At 43.7% G+C, this 27,664-nt stretch overlaps 1 protein-coding gene across 4 annotated transcripts in view; it reads right to left on the bottom strand.

Moving 5' to 3' along the window:
* MOB3B (MOB kinase activator 3B) overlaps positions 1–27,664 on the bottom strand; it is a 183,028-nt gene that overhangs the window by 112,318 nt on the left and 43,046 nt on the right. For 3 of the 4 annotated variants that reach the window (XM_023764747.1, XM_023764746.1, XM_006101231.3), the window contains exon 2: positions 7,880–8,494. In XM_023764747.1, the coding sequence (XP_023620515.1) occupies positions 7,880–8,297 (418 nt within the window). In that variant the 5' untranslated portion in view covers positions 8,298–8,494. Of the gene's footprint in view, positions 1–7,879; positions 8,495–27,284; positions 27,338–27,664 lie in introns of all 4 variants that reach the window. The other variant, XM_023764745.1, reaches the window with a different exon arrangement.

The raw sequence follows: 27,664 nt of genomic DNA on the forward strand, positions 1-27,664 counted from the left end.
TGTAGGATTAGTGACAATCCTGTGAAATAAATACTTTGATGTGAATTTTATAGACAAGCAACCGGGTTAGAGAGTCTGAAAACTTGCTAGTAGAAGTTGGTAACTGGGAATCAAACTCAGGTCTTAGACTAAACTTCTGTTTCTTGCTACCATCCCTCCTTCCCAAACTGGCTTATCTTCCCAGAGCACCCACTTTACTAGATAAAGACTTAAGGGAAAGAATAATTATGTGACAGAACACATGGATAGAATTATCATTTAGAATATGAATTTAACATGAATTTTCAAGATAAAGCACCAGGAAAGCATCTTCAGAGGCCTTACAGGTGTTTTAAAGGAAAAGCTTGTGAACCACTTTCTACACATGGAAGTCTAGGGCAGGTGAACCATGCGGCCTCTTTTCAAAATGATGTTATTTCAGTATCTAGATCAGCCGTGGGCAAACTACGGCCCGCGGGCCAGATCCGGCCCGTTTGAAATGAATAAAACTAAAAAAAAAAAAAAAAAAAGACCGTACCCTTTTATGTAATGATGTTTACTTTGAATTTATATTAGTTCACACAAACACTCCATCCATGCTTTTGTTCCGGCCCTCCGGTCCAGTTTAAGAACCCATTGTGGCCCTCGAGTCAAAAAGTTTGCCCACCCCTGATCTAGACGCTCTAGCTAGCAGGGAAGCAGAGTGAAAAGGCTATGGTATCAGGGCCCTGCTGATACACTCTGCTCAGAAAACAAAAACCTGTGCTCTCATTAGAACTCGGTTGGGACATTGATGACAACTCCCGTGTGCTCTTGGGGATATCACCCCTACTTCAAGTGGCTTATATAGGGTGTCCCAAAAGTCACACAAGAAGTAATTTTGATAGAAAACACAGGTTTATAGTTGAAAACTGTAAATTTTTTATTGATTCATAAAGTATACAGTATAGGGTTATTTATGGAATAGCTCATCGGGTAAATGGCCTCCACGGCTTTGCTGGCACATACGCAAAGCCGTGGTCTTCATTGGTCTTCATTGTCCCTGCTCCTGGGCCATAATTGGTACTTGGTAATGCTTATCAAATTGAAGGGATTCAAATCAAAGGGCAACAGATATTAGAATCTGATTCAATAAACCAAGTAAAATTAGGCTTTTATTTTTTGTTATTGTTGTTAATGCTCATGCAAAATTTAAATCTGGCATGAATTTTGGGACACCCTATACAATGGTCCGTCCAACCCCATATTCTGGTCTGGGCAAGAGTTCTGGTTTAGTCCTTTCTTCATCCCGTTGCACTTCCAGGCTTCTGGATATATTTCCACATCCCTCACATTTGGCGATGCCTCTCCACGCAGCACTGACGCCCACAATGCAGCCTCCCTGAGCTGAGGATGGGCCCCACGTCTACAGCCACCAACTGAGTGAGAGCAGCAGATGCCCTTCCCCCACCCATCACAGCCTTTGCTTTTATCTCTGCTTTCCACGGGATATCACATATCCCACGTCCCTGCCCAGCTGATGCTGAGATGTAACAACCTGTCACCTGAGATGTGGCCCATTAAAGTTACATTGCACAGGTAATGGAGACCTCAGTGCAGGTCCGGACAGCAGGTCATCAGCCTTAACTTGCAGGGCAGCCTCATCTAGGGCTCCCTGTCTCCGCTCCCCTTCCTCTCTGCTTCTTAGCACATGGACGCCCTCACCATTTCTCAGAGGTATCTCTTGGGATCTGGTGAGTGGGGGTGGTTATTTAACACTGTTCTGATGAACTCAGCCACCGTCACTGAGGCATTGGGTTAACGAGGTGGGGGCGGGGAATTGTGGTCATCACAGTAGACCATCAATTCTCCAGCAGCTGGTGGGGGTGGGGAAGAGCAGATTCAGCTGTCTCTGCATGTTTTCTATGAACAGACAACTGGACAAATGTGAATAGCATCAGAATCTAGAGCGGCAAGATGTAAAAAAGCAGAACCTCAGAGTTGCTGTCAGTAAGGGCCCTGTACAATTTGCCTTGAATAAAGGGCCTGTCCCTTTCCACGTCCCTTGCTGTGACTGATGGGTTTGGCTGACCACATTGCTTAGAGAGGACTTAACATTGGAGGCAACAGGCAGGATTAAGAATTGTTGATTCTGGGGCAAGAACATCACAGACACGAGATGCTGGAGGAGGGGCGGGCAGGAGCTGCGGAGCTGGGTGGCCCAGGGCTGAGTCCTAGCCGCGCCTGCGTGACCCTGGGCATGGTACTTACTCTTTTCTATCTGTGAATTGGAAATCAGACTACCTGCCTCAACGGTGTTGTTTTACAGATTAAATGACATAATGCAGCTAAAGCGTTTAGGGAGTGCATGTTCAGAAAATGGCAGCTTTATGATTATACCCTCCCAACTAGTAAATTCTTAGGGAGTCAGCTGATCAGATCCCAAAGGCAAACCACATTTGCAAAGCCTCGGAAAGACTCGCCAGTTCACAACACTACCTTGGGGGCTCCGTGCCTGGAGTTGTCTGAGACAGCGTTTCCCATCCTCTTGAGAGCTCAAATCCAGGTCACCTTGCCCAACACTGATTTTAATGAGTGGCTTGCCCTAGAGGTGACTAGTGGGCCCTCTTCCCATTTCTCCAGCTAAACTGCTGCTTTGACACTGGGCATGAGCAGATTTAATACTCAGTCTTCTGAAAACCAAGCAAGAAGATTCATCCAGGCTTTCTCCTTTAAGAGTGAGGCGCTCATCCCTGAAACCAGGAGTTGGTCTAGCTCCTAAAGGAACATTACAATTTCCCCAACTCTCTGAGTGACAAAAACCTGATTTATAACCTCATCATGATGATTCAGCAATGAAGACGGCTAATTTTTTAAAAATCTTGTTGAGTCTTTTACAACCCATTTTATTCTTCTGGGGTGTTGTTCAGAAATCGTTTAGTGGTCTACATGAGTTCTGGTTAATAGCTATGTAGAAATGTATGCGGAGAGGTGACTAACACATTTGTTTTTCAGCACCTCTTCTGGGTGCTGATGGCTCTGAGCCATGAGTTTTTACTCACACTGCCTCATTTAATCTTTACAACAGCCCTGTGAGATCAGAATTATAATCTATAGTTGACTAAGAGAGAAATGTTGGCTCTGAGGCCATACCAGTGTCGCAAGCATCTGCAATGCAGAGCTAGCTGACCTCCTCCAAGTCTCTGTGCGCAAGCCCGGTGTTGGGTCTACCACACTGGAAGTCTATGTTGTTGATGTACATTCTGTCTTACCAGTATTATATACATTTCTATCAAAATTAAAATACCACGAGGGAAACATGCAATAGAATATGCAAAGTTACAATTTAAAGGCTCATTATAAACTCAGTTCTCCGACAGCCCATGACTGAAAAGCTCATCTCTATGGACAGTTTTCTAGTCTCGTGTTTCCTGCCACAATATTTTGAGAGAGGATGAAACTCAGCTGTAGTCTCATGAGAAAGGTTACCAGAGGGATGCAACTCTTTCCACTATGCACTTGGCCGCTGAACAAACTACTCATGTTAGCAAACGTGCAGAGCAATTTGGAGCAACCAGACCTTCTGGACATTAGGGAGACTGCTTAAGGACAGGATTTCTGCTTTGCTCTCTTGGTGCCTAAAATAGAACCTGCTTCCAAGCAGGTGCTCGACAAACATTTACTGAATGAATGAATGACCAAATGGCAGTAATGGATAGTCATGAGCTCACAAAGCCTTTCTTGAGCTACGTCATCCTCTGTCCAATAGTGGGATGCGACGGGGGAACAGCTATAGTGGCAGTAAACCCCGGAGGTAATTAAACAGGAGTGAACAAAAACAAAACCAAGTAAAAACAAAACCAAGTCGTTTCTTTAAAAATTATAGCAAAAACTGGGTTTTCAAAAATTTTCTCCATCCTAGACAACCTCCTAAAACCACTGAAGTCTTTAGTTATGTGAAGGAAAATTTACAAAATAATGATACATACTGTGAATGGTAGTAGATGACAAAGGAATAGATTTTGGGCCACTCTTGAGCTAAAATGCTGACTTGTGAATGACTTGTTAGCTATAAAACTGGAAAGCCCCTTAGCTTGTTTAAATATCAGCTTGCTCATTGGTAAAATGAGATATTTAATTCATTGAGTTATTATAAGGATTAAGAAAGATTAATAGTGCCTGGCACTTAGCAGGCTCAATAAATATGAGTTCCCTTCCTCGCTCCTTCCCTTCCTTTCCCGGATCTTTCCTTCCCTGACACCCATTTATCCTAAAACCATAGAGGTAGGTGAGATCATGTAATTATTTTTAAAAATGTTCTTATTGCTCCACGTTCAAAGACTTTTTTAAAACATGAGTTGGGGGAGCTCTAAGTTTTCTACTCATTTTTTTTCTGAGTGTCAGATCTAAGACACTGAATCCTATTACATAATAGAAAAATGGGAAGCTGAGGGCTAGGACATAAAAATTATTGTAATTAGACAGATAACAGGGGGGAAAAGGTGGCTTCGTAGGCTTCCTATTTTCTGTCATTACCTCTAAAAGTGGACAGAGATACAATCGAAGAGGAGATGGCCTTGCTTCTGAAGTTACTGCTACCTTAGGAGCGTTAATGGGGACATCTGTTGGCTTTTTAACAAAGGAAGCTGGAGAGGATCAAGGGAAAGTGCAGGAGACTATGGTTCACAAGGGAGCCACATCTGTTTGGTATTTCCCCAACTGAGAAAGCTCAACTTCTGAAACAGCCCCGGTCTCCTGGTTACCCTGGGATCTAGGAGCAGATGAAAGCTTTTCTTTCCTCCATATTTCAATGGTACTGATCAACAGCTGTTTATATCCTTTAATACCTAATGAAGGGCGAAGCCTTCACATCTGTCAGTATTTTCCGGTTCTATTTCCTTGGATCACAGTGGGGAGGAGGCGAAGTTGGAGCCCCTTCCACTCCCCAGAAGTATGCCTGGGATTCAAAGCTGTAATGCTAAGCAGAAGTCCCCGCTTCTCATCCACCCAGGGTCTGCTGTTTGCTGAGAATTCTTCTTTGACTCTATCCTGACAGGTGTCTTGATCATTTCCATGATAATGATGACTCATAGCAGCACAAAGATCAAAAAGAAGAAAAGTAGGCTGGAATAGGGGGAAGGAAGAAGAGCAGGAAGTGAAGTCTAACGAAGAAAGTGGCTCCTGAAGATAAGTTATTTCAAAAAATAGCAAAAATATGGTCTGAGGGCAAATAACAGAGGTGAGCAGGAAGCTCATGAAGACCTTCAGGGTGACGGTGGATGGTGGTTGTTTTTACTGAGCCCTAACATTTCACCTTGGAAAAGTAAAACAGGGAAAATTAAGCTTTGTGGAGGCAAGGTACACAAAATACCCAGGATGATACTAAAGGGATTCAGAGACATTTGTTTAACTTCACTTTGATCATCAGCAACGTAGACATGTTGGGACTTTATAAAAATTATTTTTCCATCCTCCTTCTATCCGTCCATCCATCCACCCATCCATCCTCCCACCCACCCATTCATAACTTATAAGGCACCAAGACTGGATTAGTGCTGAGACAGTCAAATGAATATGACATATTCCATAACTGTAAGGGGCTTACACTCAATTGATGGAAGAAGACATGGTATCAAGGATGCAAGAGAAGATGGTGAATCCATAGGAGAGAACAGTGTGGATAAAACCAGAGAGGTAAGAAACACACGGTTTCTGGGGAATGAAAAGTATTCTCAGTGGTTAACAATAAACAGAAGATAGAGTGCTGGGTTCTTATTAAAAGTGCAAATTCTTAGGTCTTACCTAAGAGATTCTAATTTAGTTGTTAAGGGGGGGGGGAGACAAGGAATTTATATTTTTAACAGAAGCCCCAAGTAATTCTGACACAAACAAAAGTTTGACAACTCTAATTTATATACATCAACATTTCCCAAAAGATGATAATGATGTTCCATAAAAAAAAAAAAGCCAGCAGGTTCAAATTAGGAAAAACTACATACTAAAGTATTATTCCTTTCTTGGAGATTTATAAAGCATATTAGCATATTAAAAGTCTTGCAATAAAGAAATCAATTTCACTCAGCATGTCCCAAACTTATTTTTTCATGGGGAAAAAAATCATGGTGCATCTATTAAGATCTCCCAGAACATTGGTGGACTATGGAACATAAATTGAGAAGGATTCTAATGAGGAGAGTATGCCCCCCAAACCAAGTGAATGACTAAAAAAAATGTCTAGAAAAAGATAGCAAAGTCAGTTACTCTAGGGGACATGGTGACACCCCCTGATTTCCTCCAAGCAAAGTCTAAAACCACCTCCAGGAATTTCCTCACCCTCAAGTAACACACCATGGCCCTACGTGGTAGCCACAGCTGCCAGCAAGAGCAGAAGTGCCCAGAGTTCAAAGCATCAGGGAGCAGGAACAGAAGGGAAAGGACAAAGAGGAGGTCTCCTGGCCCACATTTATTTATCTTTATTGCTAGCATGTGCTCTGCACAGAGCACTGGCAGTGGCTGGTGATGCTTTTGGAAAAGAAAAATTCTTCCCAGCAACAAAAGAAGCCTCTGACTGTCAAAGAAAGTGCAAAAAGACATGAACCTAAGAAATTCTCGCCCACTGGAGGTGCCTATTAGATGGCTGGCGAGAGGGGTTGGAATCTGCCCTCTTCCTCCTAGTCTGGTGAGTCAGGGTTTGCAACACCCCTTCTCCCCCTGCCAACCTCCTTCCTTAACAAGGGGCAGCAGAGAGAAAGAGCATGAGGGGACTGGACAAGTCAAGGCAACACCACGATTCTGAGCAAATTGGTTTGTGTGCTGAATATTTCAAGATGTACGCACTGCCTTAATCAATTTATGCACTTTCTTCTGGTATTAACTTAATTACTTCCATACGCCCCACCTCAAGTTTCCATATGCCACATGGGGACACACGCATCCCAACTAGAAGTGATTTCAGCAATGCATTTCAAATGCTTCTTTTATCCGCCAACCATTTCAGAGCTTTTTAATAATACTTTCTAACAGCACAAGTATTTTTTCAGTCATTCCACAAATATTTCCTGAGTGCCTACAAGGGTTTCCGGGCACCATGCTAGCTAGACACTAGAGATATGACAATGGACGTAAGGAGATTGCTCTTTCCCATTGAACCTAGGGCCTAAGAACCTTGAATTTTAAATTCAGTCTGTCAGTGCATGGAAACACCAATGATCAGCAGCATAAAGAAAGAAATACAAGGTGTAGAAAACGTTTGGCTCTTCCCCTTGAAGAGTTTTATGACTCAGAGCACAAGGGAAACAAAATCATTTGCATTTCAAGTATCCTGGTGAGTCGAGCAACTACACAAGATTCTAGAGTTGACAGCATAACCTGGGATAAATAAGCTGTGATCAGGAGAGGGAAGAACAGAATGGCAGGATCTTTATTTTCCCAGAATGTTAACCCCTTGTTTGATTGGTCCCCAAACAAATCCATGGATTCTCCCATTAGGATTTCTTAACCTGAGAGGTAAATACCATAACTGCACCAGAGATCATGTAACTTTAACTAGTTAACTAGTTAAATAATAAGAACCTTACCAGAATGACTGGGTGGGTTTAAGGTCTAGTCCTAAAGAAGCCAGCAAGATCAAATCTAACATTTCACCAAGACAATGTCCCCCAGTATGTGACAGTTGTGATTTCATGATTGAGGTCCATGAAATTATTCTAAGTATCCACAACTGATATTTTTCAAAATCTCAATGAGGTTCTTAGATATAGAAAAAGAAACCGCAGGTGCGTGAGAGATGGAATTTGGGGAAACATTGATTGATGACATGTGGTATCCAGTGTTCAAAGGCAGTCCTGGAAGGAACCTCTACAAACCTTCTGAGCTCAGGTGGGATGTGACAAAATAACCAAGAAGCTGGCCATGGACTTACCCACGCATGTTGGAAAGATGTCTTCGTTGTTGATCTGGACCTCGATCCAATCCATAAGCAGGTTCATGTACTGGGGAGCGGGCAGTGCGGTCGGCTTCTTGTACTTGAGGTCATCCTGCCACCGATACTCATATTTGGGGCCCCCTGACATCACAGGGCAGGTCCTCTCGGTGCAGAACTCACAGATGGTGCCGTAGATGAGGTTGATCCGATTGAAGAAGTCCACAACGTGCACAGCCACCCAGTCGTTCTGGTCCTCCCCGCTGGGCAGCTGCACCGCCGCCTTCAGGTCCACGCCTGAGTTGAGGGATGCCTGAGCCCGTTTGTGGAGCTCAAACCTCTGTGTGCCAGGTTCAAATTTCCTCTTGGGCCGGAAGGTCTTGTCCTTGTTGAACACCTGCTTCAGAGCTATGGACATGGTCTTCTCCTTTTCTTCCTTTGTTTTGCAGGAAGCAAAAAAGCACCTGGAACTTCTCAGTGAGAGATCACAACCCAACAGAGTTTTCCACTGCCAGCCCTCTGGCCCCAGTCTTGCGGCCTGCAGCTTCTGTCACTTTTAAATGGCCCCTTCCATCTTCCTCTCGGGCGATTTCCAGGGGAATCTCATGTTTCTTCCTAAAGGAGAGAAAAGAGTCTCATAAGTGCCCAGGTTCCATTTAAGAAATGACAAAGGCGGAGACCAGATTACCACTTTGCATTTAGCTGTGCCCACTTCCATCGAGGTATGTGGATGTGGAGGTTAAGCCAAACCCCTGGGAATCTGTATTGGTGATTCAAACCAGGCAAATAACCAAGTAGGAAAAGGCATCACACTGTTTTTCTTCGTGATCTTGGTCAAATCTCTGGTTACTCCTCCTTGTGTGCTAATAGGCCCAATGGACCTCTCCAAGGTGTTATGGATGAACATGGTAGTCAAGATACATAACAAATCCATCATGCCGTGAATGACTAAACAAAGAGGCATCTGTCTGTGCCTTTATCTGGTGCCTGGTGCTAAGTTGGGGGAGGGGAGGCATCTGTCTGTGCCTTTATCTGGTGCCTGGTGCTAAGTTGGGGGAGGGGTACACAAGAGTTTTGAAATGGGAACAGGAAGTCTACCTGCCTATTTTCCAACCCAGAGCCCCATCAGGACTCCTGCCTATAACTTATATTGTAGGCATAAATGGTTAGAACAATGTGGGATCTTGTTAAAACCCAGGTTCTGACCCAGTAGGTCTGAGATGGCACCTAAGAATCTGCATTTCTTTCTTTTTATTGTTTTGTTAATCCTCACCCCTTCACCTGAGGATATTTTCCCATTGATTTTAGAGAGAGTGGGAGAGAGAGAGAGAGAGAGAGAGAAAGAGAGAGAGAGAGACATTGATGTGAAAGAGACACATCAATTGGTTGCCTCTGGCATGTGCCCCAACCAGGGCCAGGGATCAAGCCTGCAACCATGTCCATGCCCTTGACCCAGAATCAAACCCAAGACCCTTCGGTGCACAGGCAGGCACTCTAACCACTGAGTAACACTAGCCAGGGCGGAATCTGCATTTCTAACAAGCTCCCTGGTGGTGCCAAATCTACTGGTCCATGGATGATGCTTTAACTATCAAGGCCTGATCTAAGAGATCTTATTAGAAATGCAGACTCTTGGACCTCCTCCCAGACTTAGTAGATCTAATTCTGCATATTAGTAAAATCTAAGAAGTATATGCTTTGAGGAACACTGGGTTGAAGGGGTGCCTGATTGGCTGGGGAAAGAGATGATTAAATAAACTTTCTTTTGGTGTTTTGTTGGCATCATAAACATAGTTTTCTGTTGAGTTTGCATATGTGTGTGTGAGAAAGAGAATAACCCAGAGACACACTGTTTTGAACACAATGGCCTTGACAGATGGTGACAATGACCGGGTATTTTGATCTTGAATGATTTGGACAGCACAGCACCCTGAAGCTAGGAGATTCCCAGTGAACACCTTTTCATAAATACCAGCTAGAACGTGGCTGCTGATACTGCTGCTACAGTCTCATGCAGAAAAGCTTCTTGCACTAAATAAAATGTAGTGTTGGCAGTAATAGTCATTATTCTCTGTCCTTGTTGTCTCCAGGAAGAGAAGAACAAGTCATACGTTTTGTTCCCTGGGTAGAAACTATAAGCACATTCTATATTATGAATAGCACCCACTACAATGCTAGTTCTCAATAAATATGTGAAACCAATTGTTCTTTTAACCAATAAACATTTACTAAAGGCCTTTTATGTGGCAGACATGGGACTAAGGCAGAAAGGATACAGAGCAACTAAAAACTTGGTCCCTTCCCTTTGAAAAATCCACAATGTGATGTCTAGCTTTGAGGTTAGTCTACTGGGTTTTGCTTTTTAAGCTACAAAGTTAAAAGCACCGATATAAATAGTGATGCGATTCCTGCCCATTGTTACCCAGGTTAGAATGAAAAAAGATGATAATGAGGTCTTGTGGAAAGAGAAACATGGAAATCCAAATAAACAGCATAAAATTGACAGGAGCTCCATATGTTCTCCATATTTCCTGCTTAATAGATCAATTATAGAAATAAAACATGATGTGCACTATAAAAATATGCAGGAGAATTCAGCCGGGCTCTAAGGGAATGTTGACAAGGTAACTAAGCAACACTGGCAAGGAAAGCTCTTATTTTTCTTTTCCTATTGATGTGTTCTGCCTTATTTGTTAAAAAAAATGAGAGTCCTTGCCAAGGATAAGGAAGAAATAAAACAAATCTCCCATTCAGTCCTGAGAGATCCATCTTCTCTAAAGAGACCTTGGTGGCACAGAAGGGTGGGCAGGACAGAGAGGAAAGGGACTAACGCTGATATTAGCTGGGAAGAAAGAGGATGAATATCTCATCTGTCGGACGAAGGATTCCTCCTGGCAGGACCACCTGGCAAGGCAACTCCCTACAGGAAGGCCATAAGAGAAATGCCCCAAAAGTACCCCTCATGAGGGAGCTACCATGTCATGGTCATTGCTGGGGCTCCAGGGGCTACAGTGGTGCCTGGTACAGAGCCAACTTCACCGAATGGTTGCCGAATGAATGAATGAATGAATGATAGTGAATGAAGAACCCTTTGTATAAAAGTGAAACCGCAAAAGTGAAATGCAATTGGACCTCCTGTCTTTAGTTCTTTGGTGGCTCTACCTCAACTGTAAGCCCAGCTGCTGGGCTGCTCTGAAGTGTCCTTTCCTGAAAGATCTAGGCATCTGTCCAACATCTCTTTCAAATGGGCCATTCCTCTCCACTGGTACCTAAAATTTCCATCTCTTCAAAATTGAAGAATGACTAGTCTGATTTCCCATCTTCTCACTATATTTTTCTCTTTATGGCTGGAACAGTCTGTGGAACCTTCTTCTCATACCCCAAATATTGAATAAAAATAGGTTTATATTTTAAAGTATGTGTGTGTGAATAAAATGAACATCATCTGACCTTCCCAGGATCCAATAAAGGATTTGCCTATAATGGTATATTAATGCTGCTGTAAAAAAGAAAGAACTCTTACCATTCGCAACAGCATGGATGGACCTGGAGAGCATTATGCTAAGCGAAATAAGCCAGTCAGAGAAAATAAATATCACATGATTTCACTAATTTGTGGAATATAATGAACAACATAAACTGATGAACAAAAATAGAGCCAGAGCCAGAGAAGCACCGAAGAGACCATCAAACTTCAGAGGGAAGGTGGGGGTGGGATGGGGGTGGTGGTGGAGGTAAGAGATCAACCAAAGGACTTGTATGTATGCATATAAGCATAACCAATGGACACAGACACTAGAGGGGTGAGGGCATGTGCTGGGGATGGGGGTGGCTGGGGAGAGGTCAATGGGGGGAAAAGGAGACTACTATATGTAATACTTTAAACAATAAAGAATTTTTTTTAAAGGATGTGCCTAAAAATGTGATTCTATCAACATTTATGTTCTGTTTTACTCCTGCCTACTTATTAGGCGCTATCTTTGCTCACAAGGCAATCCCCAAATTGGAGATTCCTGCCTAAGAAACAGCCTTGCAATTTTTTTGTGTGTCCAACTAATCTACATCCTCAACTTTGAGCTGCCATATTGTTATACTCTAGATCAGTTAGTGCTGGAGGCTAATTCCAGCAGGTCATAAATGCAAGAAGTTCATCAAAAGGTTGGCGAACCTTGAGGCTTCAGCAGGGCTGAAGATACATATTATTGCCTGCTGGCCAAACAGCTGAATGGCCGAAAGCATTTCCCCAAACCTGAAAATCTACATGTTATTACCTGCTGCTGAACAGCTGTAGGTAGTTCCCCCAACATAATACTTTACTGCTTACCAAACCTTACCTTTGATATGTATATCTGCTTTACTTTAGGGCAAAATGTGTGAATAAAAAGCCCTGGAGACGAAGATTCAGAGAGAGCTTGGTTATTAGAACTAAGCTTCCCCTGGCTCCCCCATGTATTCCAAATTTATATTTCTAGTCTCTTTATTAATTTACACACAGTCCCTTTTCCAGATTCCTTGAACCCTTGTAGATTCTGAGAATGACCCCGGCAAGTTAGCAGAAATACTACGGCCTCACTTTAACCTTGAAAGACAGCCATGATTGAAGAGCTTTAAAAAGTCCATGTTATTTCTTAACACAGATGAAATCAGGACAAATAGGTGGAGCCCTAGGAAGTCTGCCACATGACCTTCACTCCCCCATCATCTTCTCGCTCTTCAATGTCCATTCAAGTTGTATTCTCACTGTTTCATTTACATATTTATTTTGTAGGACATTTTAGCATTAAAAATATGAGTAAATATTCCAAAGATAAAAACATGGCGTGCAACCTTGCACAGTGCAGCAGCAGAACAGGGGGAGTGCTCAGTGCACAGGTGTCTACGTCAGAGACCCACAGGGATTCCCCCTTTCACAAACTCAGCACTGCCATTCAGAAGACACCGTGGTGACAAAAAGTGGAAGGGTAGAAAGGGTGTGATTTATTTGGTGTGGTTTCATTCACTACCTACCATGTTCTGCTAAAGAAAAGACAGATTAAAAAAAATGTTTTATTAATGAACATAAAATTCCCTTAAATAAAGGCCTTTCTGAGGCCAAGAGACTGGCTTGGATTCCCAATAATAAGGAAGATGGCAAACCTTTGGTCCACATGTGTATAGGATGGATCCACTGTTACCACAGTTTTAAAAATAAATAGTGAAGGTAGAATTGTTATAAGATAAATGCTCAGTTGACCCACTTATAATTTATAAAAGACATACTAATTATTTTAATTATTTCAAAGAATAGAAAACTCCAAGTTAGTTACCACTTACCCTATTATTTCCAGATCTTTGGACTGGCTAGAAAATATTTTTTGTGTTTAAAAAACAACACATGATTTGAGAACACAATACCTAAGGCAAGTGGGAGAATGGAGGGTGGGGAGAGCACTACAGATAAAGATAATGTAACAGCTTAAATTAAAACAAATTAAGGCAGAAAAAAAAGATGTTTTTAGTTTTTCAAGCACAGGTATATACTAGCTAATATACTATCCCTCAGAACCTCCGTCTGATACATGGGAGAAAGGTCACTGTCAATTACCGTTCCCTTCTTTCTCTTTGAGACAGGGTATGCCAATTCTTTCTCGGAAAAGTCTGGCTTTAAAGGAAAAATACTCAAATTCAAGGAAGTTCGTTCCTGTAACTGTCAACAGACTTATTTCATCTTAGACACTCGAAGTGAATTTGAGTCTTGGGGTCTGGAAAATTTTACCCTTGGCACTATGGCAACTTATATATGACATCTGGAACCACTGCAAGAGAGTACAAAATGGGCCAGAAGACTGAAAATTAGAAAACATAGTTCTAATTTTCAAAAGGGTACTGTGTTAAGCTTGGGAGTGGTGGGTAAAATTGACACCAACTGCAGGCAAGATTTGGAAGCATCTGCGGGGTTGCTGTGAACATTCAGGAGGGTATCTGCAAAATGTCTGGAACATAGTGGCCACTGAGTAATGTGGTTGTTGCCATCACCCTCATCATTATTACAATCATATTAGGATGCACATTTTAACAGTCAGATTATTGAGAGACCAAATAGCCACCTAGAATCTTAAAATTCTATTCAACTTAATTCCATAACAGTGACAATAACTCACATTTATTTTGCTACTTATTTTAATTTTCACAACAACCAAATGAGTAGGCATTATTATTTTCCCCATTTTAGGGAAACTTGAGATACAGCACGACTAAAATGTTGTCTCAGGTAATAGAACCAATAAGTAGTCAAGCTGACTCCAAAACTCTTAACCCCAATTAAGACTGCCTCTTTAGACTGTTGGGTAGTTCACACACACACACACACACACACACACACACCAGGGGAACTTCTAGGGCACATCTGAGGGGGCTGGCGATGGGGGTGGGAGAAGCACAGCCCTAGCCCTAGCACACAGTCACATGTCACTCCCAAAGACACATGTTTCTTGAACCTTTGTAATCTAGTCGGATGACCTGGATTCAGGTCCTGGCAATCACTCTAACCGGCTATGTCTTTGGACAAGAAACCCTTTATGAACCTCAGTTTTAACTTCTTTAAAGGTGATAGTACTTATTTCTCAAGGTTATTGTGAAAATTTAAAGAGACATTGCCTGTGAAAGCACATCATAAGTGGAAAACCACTACAGTTATTAACAGGGTGATGAGTAACAAATGAAACAACAACTTCTGACATGACACCAAGAAATCATATGAGTAATGAAAAATAATTCAATGCAAATGTGTGTTTATAAGCAAGAGATAGGGAAGGTTAACAATGGAGCCCTGGATAGAAGAAAAGAGTAAAATCAACACGTCATTCTTGCTTCATTTGGATGGACTTCTCATTCTCATGCAAAAGGAAATAATATTAATCCAAGTAATTTGGTGGTGAGTCAATAGTCCTCTACATTTATAACCCACTTAGCTTAACATTGTGAGGGAATTCCAATATTTTTTCAAGTAATAAAACCCACTGCAATATTATCTCATGAATTTTGGTATACCAGGGCAAACACTTTTTCTAATGAAGTATAAAAGTTATTGTTTTAAACTTAAAAATACTTTACATTTAATACAATACCCCAGGTTATGACTCAGCAGGGATCTCTGTGTTCAGGTAACAGGAATAACTTTCTGATTAGTTATCTGGCTGGAGGCTGAAGGCTGCATCCCCAGAAACTCTCAGGAGAGAAAAGACAACCATCTACCTGGGAGCTTTTCAATCTGCCGAGGTGAGAACAGATGGACAAAGAGGATAACACGGAGACAAATAATTAATGATGCTATCCTCTCTACACTCCTGAACAGGCCCACAACAACTACAAAAGACGTTTCAAATAAAATAGAATCAAGCAAGTAACTGTAATCGATATGGCCGCCTGGAGAACTGGAGAGAGCCCTGCCTTTTGAATCCAGACTCTGCCCTTAACTAGTTACTCTGGGCTAATCACGATCTCTTGTTTCACATTCCTCTTTGGTTAAATGAAGGTGCTGGCGTGAATATCACAGAGTGTTTGGGGGATGAGTGGGATGACGTAAGTAAAGGTGGGCAAATATCAGTGCTGTATTTATTAACCCCGATTTCTCATGTATCAGGTTATCTCAGATTATTAACTAGCTTCATGGTCAATAGGGATCCCAACCAGACCTGGTCTGGTCTTTGACTTCTTTCCCACAAGACCTGAACACCTGACCCTCAAAATGTATAAAAGCTTGGGAACTTTTAGAGGACAACCCCATTTCCTCACTCCTGGTTGTTATGAGGAAGAATTTTCCCAACGTCCACGACGGCCTTTCTCTGTCCTTTTACTAAGGTTGCCTCGGGGCGAGTGGAGGAACAAACTCACTTCATTGGTAAATGTGAGAAGAACCAACTGGGCATGCTCAGCTGCAAGCCTTACCTCCTGGGAGGTGCCTGCCCGCAGGAGTGTGCGATTCGCTCTTCCCCAACTTTCTGAAGAGCGGAAGCCTGCTCTGTCCAGCACTACATGGGAAACGGTGGGTAAACCCGGCCTTTAGATTTAGCACACGCACGTGGTTATGGCCTGCAGCCTGGCTTCTATACAATGACCTATAGGATGGTCTGTTTCTGCAGCTGCTTCAGTCAGCTTCTCCCCAGGCCATGGAGAGGAGAGTGGTCTTGTCTCCTGGGGGCCCTCTCGGAGACCCCAATCTGAATCAGAGTTAGCCGTTTTCTAGAAGAGCTTCCTTATGACATCGGCTCAAGCATAACCTACTTCTCTGCAGAAGTTCTGTCTACCTCCCAGGCACTCGGTCTTCTCCAGAGCTTTCTCAGATGAGAGAGAGCCCAGTTACTGCCCAGACACAGGCACAGAGTGAGGATGCTCAGGGCAGAGGACCCCTCATCTGTGAGGCCTTGAGAAACACTCCCCAGCTATCAGAGTGTTCGGTTGACAGTCTCACGCTCTGCCAGTGGCTGCTGTCCAGGGCCAGTGCTTCCCGTGGGGAATCTAAACACTTCCACCCAGAAAAGGCCCCTCCCTCACCCCGCCTCACTGTCTCAAACTTCTCCCTGGTTTAACTTCAAAACTCTGCTTAAGCAAGGGGAGAGAGGTGGAGAAAGAAGGAGGGAGAAGGAAGGGATGGCTGGTCACGCCTGGCGGGTGAGGTCTGCACCTCAGGTGCACATCTCTCTCACTCTCATAGGGTGACCCGCCCACTATGCTCTATTAGCCTGTGAGGCCGTATGGCACCCTAGACATTACTGCAGCACTAAAACCTAACCTAGGGCCCGGCTCATGTTCTGTGGGAAAACTATGTATCTAAGTCATTTCTGATCAAATACCGCACAGACACACAGTTCCTTCTCCAGCTGAGAGGGCCCAGCTCCTGGAATCATGATGAGACATAATCGACCAAGAAACCTCGGGAAACAGAGACACCACGCAAAGAGCAACACCAGCCCTGCCACGTGCTTCCCGGGCCAGTCCAAGCAGCTCGCACGTTTTCGCTTTCCAGCATTCACTGAAAAGGCAGCTCCTTTAGAAGCAGGCCCAGCTTTAAAAGGATGTTTAAAAATTCGTGATAGATCTTTGGAACATCTTTGCATGGCGCTATAAAGACCTCTCCCTGTGTGTGCTTTAAAAATATGCCTCAAAGGAAAAATAATGGGTTAGAAAGGAGGTCATTCAGCTTGGGGAACTTTTCTCTCTAATAAGAGAAGAAATGTATCACATCACCTCCTTTACAGCAAACGCCGTGTCTGTGAGTTGGTTGTCCATCCCCAAGCTCTTGCCTCTGCTGCATCCACCCTCATCCCCTTACACCCTCACACCGGGTGTCAGCAGGCCTCCTTGGCCCCTATCCCGTGCCCTCTGTCACCCTGCACAATACCACGCCATGAAATTCATTTTCCTCCAGCCACCTCCCTGCCACCCACCCTCCTGTGACTGTGGGGAGGCCTAGAGAGAGGTCATAGCTGATAGCATTTTACAGCAAGAAGAACCCTGGAAAAGCACTCAATTCAATTCAACCGCTCACTGTACAGAAACAGAAGCAGCCACACCTAAGCAGCCCAGAAAAGTGAGGTGAGGCCCACAGCGCAGACTGGAGCTGATAACCTCGGTGCCTGTGTTCCCTCCACGGACCTCTTAAATCAGTGGTTCTCAACCTTCCTAATGCCGCGACCCTTTAATACAGTTCCTCATGTTGTGGTGACCCCCAACCATAAAATTATTTTCGTTGCTACTTCATAACTGTAATTTTGCTACTGTTATGAATCATAATGTAAATATCTGATATGCAGGATGTATTTTCATTGTTACAAATTGAACATAATTAAAGCATAGTGATTAATCACAAAAACAATATGTAATTATTGTAATTATATTTGTGTTTTCCGATGGTCTTAGGCGACCCCTGTGAAAGGGTCGCGACCCACGGGTTGGCGACCCACAGGTTGAGAACCGCTGTCTTAAATGCTTACGCAAAATTGACACCTACCTGCCCTCCACTTAACTATCACTTTCAACACGAACCATATACATATAGTTTTTTTCATCCCCTGGGTGGGTTTTAAGCCTTTTTAAAAATAAAAATAAAAGCAACATAACTTCTTTCTTTTCCACCCAAATGAAGTCTTATGCAGGATTCAAGTCTATAAAAATGGATAAAATTCTCCCTTCTGTGGTTGAAGCAGGCAGAAGGACTCTCACTCTTAGTGTACACACTCCCAACAGCCACTGAGACCCCTCTGAGGACCTGCAGGCGTGGCTCTACCCATCAGACAACTCGTGGACTCCCAACGCCCACTGCACTGGCCCCTTCCTCACTCACCACCTGCCACCAGCCTTCAGCCTTCAAGGTCTGGAGAGTGGCCACCACCTCCAAGCAGCCTCTCCTGATCTTTGCTCCAAAGCTCTGAATGGGTAGCCCTTCCTCTGCTTCCAAACAGCCGGAATCAGGCCATTCTCATGCTTCACCCTCCCTCCCCCCGCTGCGGGCCCATTTATAATGAGGGCTCAGGGCCCACCCTACTGGCAGCCCCCGCATATCCATGGAAGCAGCTTCAAACACCGTGACTGCCCCCTTGGTGAAGGCTCAGCCCGCCCCTTCACCTTCTCTCCAGACCCTTCCCCCTCTGGCTCAGTTTCTGCTCAGTCTGAGCCCTTGCCTCTTTCCAAGCCCATGGATGGGGTTTGGCTTTCTCTCCTGAGTTCCGCACTCTTCCCGAGCACTGCCTCTCATTTTTCTTTCATTTTCCAGCGTTTTCTCTTTCATTTTTCTCCTCTTGAGCTCTGGCATCTCTGCTAGAAGGGGCTGGCTGCGGAAGAGGAAATACGACCCCTCCTCACCCTGAAACATCTGTCTACAGCCCAACATTCAGGCGGGCCCTGCACCTGCCTCAGCAATGACGGGAAAACCGAGGTTGCCCCCTCGGGTCCCACCCTCATCTTCAGAGGTAGGTGGGTGACTCGGATGCACTCTAACCTTTAAAGACTCCCTGAAATGGGAGTTTCGTATTTCCAGGCCTGGCATATCCTGGGGTGCATGGGCCGACAGTTGTTCCTGAGGAGAACGGGCAGATAGAAACACAGTCCTCAGAAGAGTTGAATTTCCAGCAGGAAGAATGAGAGGAAAGTCCTCAGGGAAAAGGAGACAAACCTGAGTCACACTGGAGATCGGAGACGGCCCTCCCCTGATGGGTCTGCCCGCCACGCCACCGATGGAGAGCCTGGCTCGCCTGCCACCTGCTGCCTGCGGTGCCTGTGGGCCGTGCTGTCAGCCTGGTGGCTGAGTGGGTCTGAGATCAGGCTGCCTGGTGTGACTCCCAGGTCTATCACTTACAGAGCTGCCGTCTCTTGAGCCTATTGTGTAACATCGTGAAACTGTAGTTTCCTCTTTTATAAAACGGAGATAATAAAGTGACCTGTCTAGTAGTGTTGTGAGAATTAAATGACAATATCTAAATAAACCATTGGACACAGCCCCAGGTACAAGGTGTGTAATAAGTACTAGTTTTTCATCCTTATCATTCACATAATGCTTTCTTTTATATGTGTACTAGAGGCACGAATTCGTGCACCAGTGGGGTCCCTCGGCCTGGCCTGTGGGATCGGGCTGAAACCGGCTCTCTAACATCCACCCCTGAGAGGTCCTGGATTGAGAGAGGGTGCAGGCCAGGCTGAGAGGCCCCACCGGTGCACGATCGGGGCTAGGGGCTAGGCTAACCTACAGGTCAGAGGGTCTGCCTGCCCCCTGGTGGTCAGTTCACGTCATAGTGAGCGGTTGAGCGGCCTTAGCATATCATTAGCATATTACACTTTGATTGGTTGAACGGATGACCGGGCACTTAGCATATTAGGCTTTTATTATATAGGATATCCCCTTCTGGACAGGTGACTCCATAGGCTTTCTACTTTCTCGCCCTTATAAAAATACTCTTAATTAATTCTGCCTCACAGGATGTGGGGATGATAGAATAAGACAGTAGGCAAACAAACAAACAAAACAGAAACAAACTCATAGATATAGGGAACAAACTGATGGCCGCCAGATAGAAGGAGGGTTGGGGAATGGGTGGGAAAGGTGAAAGGTATTAAGGAAGTACAAAATGACAGGTACAAAAATAGTCATGGGGATGTAAAGTATAGCATAGGGAACAATGTCAGTAATGTAATAAGTGCGTATGGTGTTAGATCACGGGTGGGCAAACTTTTTGACTCGAGGGCCACAATGGGTTCTTAAACTGGACCGGAGGGCCGGAACAAAAGCATGGATGGAGTGTTTGTGTGAACTAATATAAATTCAAAGTAAACATCATTACATAAAAGGGTACGGTCTTTTTTTTTTTTTTTAGTTTTATTCATAGTTTGCCCACAGCTATAGATGGTACTAGACGTATCAGAATGATCACGTCATATGGTATTAAACATCTAGTCACCATGTTATACACCTGAAACTGATATAATATTGTGTGTCAACTGTAATTGGAGAATAAATTAATTAATTTAAAAAAAGAAGGCAGGTGGAAAGAGGTCAGCAGGGGTCTGGCACACTATAGGCACTCAGTAAGAGCAGCGGTTACTGAAGAGGCTGGCCCACCTTGGTCACACCCTGAGCCTTCCCTCCCCAGCTCTCCCTCCAGACCCTGGACAGAGGAGCACTTCAGAAAACCAGGGGCCAGGTTGAGAAGGTTCCTCAAAGAACCACATGGAGCCACTGGCCACAAAGCCTGTGTGGATTGGACATTTATACTTATTGTTTTATGGTGGGAATTCGAGCTTCCTCACAGCAGTGCCAGAAAAACTCATCCTGGGCCCAGGGGTGCGTCTTTAATACTATCTCAAGTTGGATTTTGTTATGTAACCACCATGTGTAGACTTGCCAAAAAATGTTAAAAATAGACGGCAATAAAAAAAAATCAAAGAGAAAACCTTCTCCTAGTCTCTAGACTGACTTGCATGGAAACAGTGACCCCACAAAGGCATGATGGTGTCAATTTTTTCATTCACTTAGGGGAGTGGTTTTTGTGTTTCCTGTTGTTTTCTGTGGGCCGTTTTATTTATTATCCCCACACTATTCTTTAATGACAAGTGAGGGTGCCACCACTCTTCTTAAAAACAATAAAAGCCACAGGGGAGGCAAATCCGCCTTTGCCAGCCTCCAAAGGCCTGGGGATTTGCCCAGAGAAGTGTGCCGCTCAAGCACAGCGTGGCAAACAACTGCCCCCGGGCCCTGGGCTGAGCCAAGCCCCTGCGGTGAGGACTTGCTTTATTTTTGGTCCAAGTACAGAGTCCAGGAAGCCACATCTACTGACTTCTTTTTCATTTAAGATTACACATTCATCAATGAGCCTGGTTGAGAAAGCCTCCATTAGAGATTTTCTCTCTTTGTTCCAAGAAAGAATAGGAAAAACAGAAACACAGACACCATTCCTAGGAAAACAGCACCCGCCCAGCAAGAGACCAAAACAGGTGTGCGCTATCTCCTAATCTCTCTTTAAATTGCATTTTACCGCCCCCCCGCCCCCCCCCCCCCAAACAACACAGCGCGCAGCTCCCCAGGCTGAGATAGTTTTTTGGTTTTAATATAAGTTGCCCAGATGACTCAAATTCCTTTTAGAAGAAGGAGGTGTAGGAATCTATAAAAATACTGATAAGCATTTAACCACAAACACACTGACAACTACACATGGTGGTTACATAACAAAATCCGAATTGAGATAGTTGGTATTAAAGACCCACCCCTGGACCCAGGATGAGTGCTTCCATCAACTTTAGTTAATTAAAAAAAGGTCAAAGGCTTCATATAGTCGAAGAAGGAAAAATACAAATAAATACAAAGACAAGTAAGACAGCCATACTAAAAAAAAGAAGAAAAAACCCCATTTGAGTCACTTCAGCACATCTCCAATGCAGACCTCCACATAACGGATCAAGGTCCACCGTTTGCAAATATTTCTATTTTAAATCATAAGATGGCTGCTCCCAAAGTGTAGAAATTGAGAGTGATTACACAATGAGCTGGTGCTCATTTGATCTCCCCTAATTTGCCATAACCCAGCGTGGCTTCTAGAAAAAGACAAAACCTGACAGACCACGGCAGGACGGCCAAGGAGCCCTGATTTATTGCTGCTTTGAAAGGCCACTGCACCAGGATTTTCATTTCTGCCCAGAATGCAATCCACACGCCTGGCCTCGAGGTCCTGAATCAAATACACGTTTTTCTCATCTAGCAGAGAGATCTTGTGAGCTGTGAGCACAACCTGCCCAGGTGCCTGGGGAAGAGGGGAGGGGAAGGACGGGGTCGCGCTGGGACATGGAGTCACTCCTTGTTGTGCCTGTGGCATCAGACTTGGCTAGCTCGCAGAACGGCCCAGACAGGAAGAAGGCAGGGCCTTGGCCTTCAAGATGTCCAGTAAGAGAAGTTTGGCATCACAAGCCGAGAAGAATCTCCTGCCCGGCGAGCTAGGTCCCTAAACTGATCCAAAGCAAGGAGGGCCTCACAGCTTCTGGGGGCAACACAGGGACCTGCAGATGGGCCGTGGGACACAGTGCAGGGGAATTCCAGTCTTTTCTCCACCCAGGGGCCTAGCCACAAACAGGGAAAGTCGATAATGGACCCCAAGAAGATGTTCCCTCAAGGTCATCAGAGGTCATGCACACTCCCCAGCTCACAGGAGTAAGCTCCTTGGCATTCATCTGGGAAGCTGCCCAGAGAGTCTAAGCTTTCACCTGGGGCACCTCACCTGAGAGCAGCCATAGACACTTGAAACACTGATTGTTTCGTTTTTATAACAGTCTAGGTCAGTGATGGCGAACCTTTTGAGCTCGGCGTGTCAGCATTTTGAAAAACCCTAACTTAACTCTGGTGCTGTGTCACATATAGAAATTTTTTGATATTTGCAACCATAGTAAAACAAAGACTTATATTCTTGATATTTATTTTATATATTTAAATGCCGTTTAACAAAGAAAAATCAACCAAAAAAAATGAGTTCGCGTGTCACCTCTGACACGCGTGTCATAGGTTCGCCATCACTGGTCTAGGTTTGGGGTGGATTTAATTTTATAGAGCTCCCTCAAATTGTGTGGGAAGGAGATAAAGTAATCCTGATAATAACTTGCATTTCTCCCAACCATATGTAAACAGAGTGGGGCCTTTTAAGTACAGGTGCTTTCTGACTAATGATGAAATACATGACACCTCATCAGTCCATGGCCTGCCAATATCTCCTGAGGACTGAGGCTTAGAGGAAGCGAATCAAGTGGAATTCCCCCAAACCTTCCCAGCCCAACCTGCCTCTCCCCATCTGTTACCCTGTCATCCCTCTCATGAAGGCTGACTGAATAAACCTCACCTCAGCCAGCAAACAAGTGCAGGCAAGGACATCTCGAATGGCACAACCCAGGTCAGCATACCCTAAACCAGTGATGGCGAACCTTTTGAGCTCGGCGTGTCAGCATTTTGAAAAACCCTAACTTAACTCTGGTGCCGTGTCACATATAGAAATTTTTTGATATTTGCAACCATAGTAAAACAAAGACTTATATTTTTGATATTTATTTTATATATTTAAATGCCATTTAACAAAGAAAAACCAACCAAAAAAATGAGTCCGCATGTCACCCCTGACATGTGTGTCATAGGTTCGCCATCACTGCCCTAAACTAATGGCCGTGATGACAGGGATGGCATGTGCCTGCTGGTTAGAATCTTCCTATCATTTCTGTTATGAGACACACAGCTATTTCCCATTCTGGGAAGTTTTGAAGGGGCAAGGAAAGGGAAGACAGGAAGGAAAGGGATCTTCATGGACAAAACCTGGCAAAGGTGCATTGAGGATCTACCATACTTCCTAAATAAAGTACACCCCACCTAACCCAGTCTCTCTCTCCCCTATAACCCTGCTTTAAAGTTCTTCATACTCCATCTGGTTTTACTGTATTTTTTATTTTTATTTTTACAAAGCCATGATCTGGCCCCTGGATACCTCTTCCTCTGCAGTTCTCCCTGTCACTTATCTACCCACATTGGGCTCCTTGATGTTTCCATAACACACCAAGTTCATTATCATTGGAGGGGTCTATTAGTTTGCTAGGGCTGCCATAACAAGGTAACACAAGCTGCGTGGCTTAAATAACAGAAATGTATTGTCTCAGCGTTTTGGAGGTTAGAAGTCTGAAATCAAGTTATTGGTAGGGTAGTTGGGTTCTTTTGAAGACTCTATAAAAGGATATGTCCCATGCCTCTCTCTTTGCTTCTGGTGGCTTGCTAGCAATCTTCAGTGTCCCTGGGCTTACAGACTCATCACCCCAGTGATGGTGCTCTTCCCAGGAGCCAGTCTGTCTCCAAACTTCTCCTTTTTATGAGGACACTGGTTTGCATAGATTAGAGGCCCACCCTACTCCAGGATGACCTCATCTTAACTCATGATAACAATTACAGCAATGACCCTTTTTCCACATTCTGTCACATTCTGAGGAACTGGAGCTTAGAACTTCTCTCTATGAATTGGGGATGTGGGGAAACACTTTAACCCATAGCAAGAGCCTTTGCAATCGCTGTTCCCTCTTCCTGGAAAGCTCTTTACCCAGTGTGGTTGCCATCAGGATACGCCTTGCAGTCATCCTACTGACAGGGACCATAATTGACCAAGAGTCATAGCTGCTGTGCTCTGAAATCCGTCTCTGCGTTTATGCCAAAGTCATGATCTCCACGACCTGGTCCTACCCAGTGACTGAGAATGTCGGAGATACCTAGGCAAGCCTGTTCCTGGGAGATAAAAATTCACCTGACAGGTTGTCTTTGGTTCAAGGACTCTCCTCAGCCTCGTCAAACTCCCTTAGCACAGCACTCTGGGCTGCTTCCACTCACCCTTCCTTCCTCGCCTTTTCTTAACGTCATACTAAGTTCACCCAGGTCCCCCTTCACTTCCAAACACATATAAAATATAATCCAGTGTGGTCATCTGGTGAATGTACTTCATAGACCTATAAATTAAAACTTTTACTTTGTTTTGTTTAAATCTCTATTGTTGAAAGTATTACATATGTCCCCTCTTGTTCCCCCCATTGACCTCTTCTAACCTGACCCCACCCCCTGCCCCAGGCCTTCATCACCCTATTGTCTGTGTTCATGGGTTATGCATATATGCACCCTTCCCCTAAAATATAACTTTTTAAAAATACAGGCCAGAAATGAGTAGAGAACCCAAAGCTGAAGCCGAAGCAGTAGGCATGAGAGCAAATGTGCATCACCAGAGAGGGATGGATCTGGATACAGCTGCTTCAGGGCCTAGAGCTGGGATTTTAATGACCAGGTTAGGACAGGCCAGATAGGAGACTGGAACTGAGGTAACATCACACGGTTAGAATTATTGAAAACCTCCCTCTACATAAAAACGAGACTAGAAAAACGACCACTGCTTCCTAGTAGTTCAGGGAAGAGGAAACTACTAGTAAGTCTGTATTCTGCCCCAATCTCAGTGTGAAAAAAAAAATGCATCTAGTGAAAAACACAAAACATGCACAAGCATGTTGCCCAAATGTACATTATTTAGATTATGCAAGAATCCTGAGCTGATAAATCACCATAAAAATGTCCCTAGGACCACAGTAAGCTCTATAGAAGCAAACTCAAATTGTTTTGTAAAAATATGTTCATAACTCAGGACTCAAAAGACTCCCTTACAATAAACAATTTCTGTTGAACAAACCAGACAAAGAACCAAACCAATCAGGAGTCATATACACAACAAGCAGAATTAGCATCCCAAGAACTAGTAGTAATAGAATAATCTGATAAATCTAAACTCTAACAATGTTTAAAAGTATGTTTAAAATGAAATAGTCAACTGATATAAAAAATGGTCAGAACTGGAAAAAAAGAAGTAAGTAGAATACTGAAAATTAAAAATACAATGTTAAGTTGCATATTAGATAGAGCTGAAAAGAGAATTAGTATTAAGAAAGATACTTTGCCTAACCTGCCTGAGGGCCCTGGGAAAAGCAGACCTGGGTGCACAGCTCAGTCCTTCCCACATGCATCCAGGCCTAGCAGACAGAGCCACAGGCTGTGGATAGCTGATGGCTCTAAATAGGATACTCAGTGCCAATCACAAAGACTGAAGAAATTACTCATAGTGTAGCACAGAGAAAATAAAAAGATAGAAAGTGTTAGAGGATATAAGACAGAGAACAGATTGAAAAAATAAAGTATATATTTTATAGAAGTTCCAGGACACAGGAGTAGAAAATTGTGAAAGAGGCAAAATTGAAATGATAATAGCTAAGAACTTAGCAGAATTAAAGTAATACTTATGTTCTTCATTTGAAACATCATAAGCCCCAAGCAGGATTCAAAAGAAACAGAAAACCACACACACACACACACACACACACACACACACACACGCATACCCCTGGACACATTGTGGTAAACTGTGGTAAACTGAAGAACACCATAACCAAAGACAGTCATGGAAGCAACCAGAGAGAAAAATATAGTTTAACAACCTAATAATGCCAATCAGATTAGCAGCAAACTTTTCATCAATGATAGAGGCTAGAAGAAAATGGAGTAACATATTCAAAGTGGGAAGAGAAAATAACTGTGAAACAACTATTTGATACCTAACTAAATTACCACGCAAAAATGAGTGTGAAATAAAGACATATTCATACAAAAAAGAAGACAATATCTAACTCACAGACACTCCTTAAAAAATTAAACAATAATGTTTCATATGAAGTAAATTAAATTAAGAAAAAGATAAACAATGATGAGTAAAGGAGATGATAAACATGACAGTCACTTTATAATCACCCTACTGCTTAAAAATTTTTAAAGATTAATGGGGAAAAATCATAAACAACTTGGAGCTAAAATATTAGTAACAATATGGAAGGACAATTAACTTAAAATATTCAAAGGCCCTTGTGTTGTTTGATAAAAGAAAAAAAATTATTTGAATGATTATTTTAAAAGTTAAAGGGCAGATTAAGTGGAAGCTACACTAACATTCTCCCAAGACCAAACTGGAATTGCAACTAAAATATAGAAAAATCATCCCGAATAACCAACAAAAGACAAGCTGGAGAGAAGCCTTATAACCAAGGTTGTAAAGAGGAGGCCGCATGGAGACTGGTAGGGAGGGGGGAGCCACAAGAGGGCTGGCCAGGCTCCCACAGGCAGCAGCTGAAGGGATAACTCAGCTGTGGGGCATTCACCCTGAGAAGTCTTGGGTCTAAACCCGGAACCAGTCTTCCCAGCCCGGAGCACCAGAACTGGGAAAGGTGCCCACATAACATCTGGCTGTGAGAAGCATTGGGGTTCTGTCCAGCAGGGACAGATGGCTAGATTACGCAGACACCCCTTAAAACGCTGATGCACTAAAATTCGTTTGCAGCCACTTACCTTGGGCTCTGGCAGAAAGAAGGCAGAGTGGACTAGAGCTGCAGGATGAGAGCCTGGGGTAAGAGCAGAGAGGAAAACCTTCAGGATCCATGTGCTGAGTCATTCCCTCACATGACAGAAACCATCTTTCTCAGGCAGAGCTTTCCCATCATGCAGCTTTTGCCTGGGGGGAAGAAATTGCCCCACTTGTTGGAAACCCTCTCACCCCACCCTGTGGAGTTCTGAGCTCTACAGCCTGAGGCTCCTTTAGTGACTGAGACTAACAATCTGCCTGCAGGCAGAAGCTGATTTCTGGATACTTTGAGTCTTTGCTTAACCTGCCTCAGGGCCCTGGGAAAAGCAGACCTTGGTGCACAGCTCAGTCCTTCCCACGTGTGTCC

Source organism: Myotis lucifugus, unplaced genomic scaffold (genome assembly GCF_000147115.1).
Source record: "Myotis lucifugus unplaced genomic scaffold, Myoluc2.0 scaffold_346, whole genome shotgun sequence".
Classification (NCBI taxonomy): Eukaryota; Metazoa; Chordata; class Mammalia; order Chiroptera; family Vespertilionidae; genus Myotis; species Myotis lucifugus.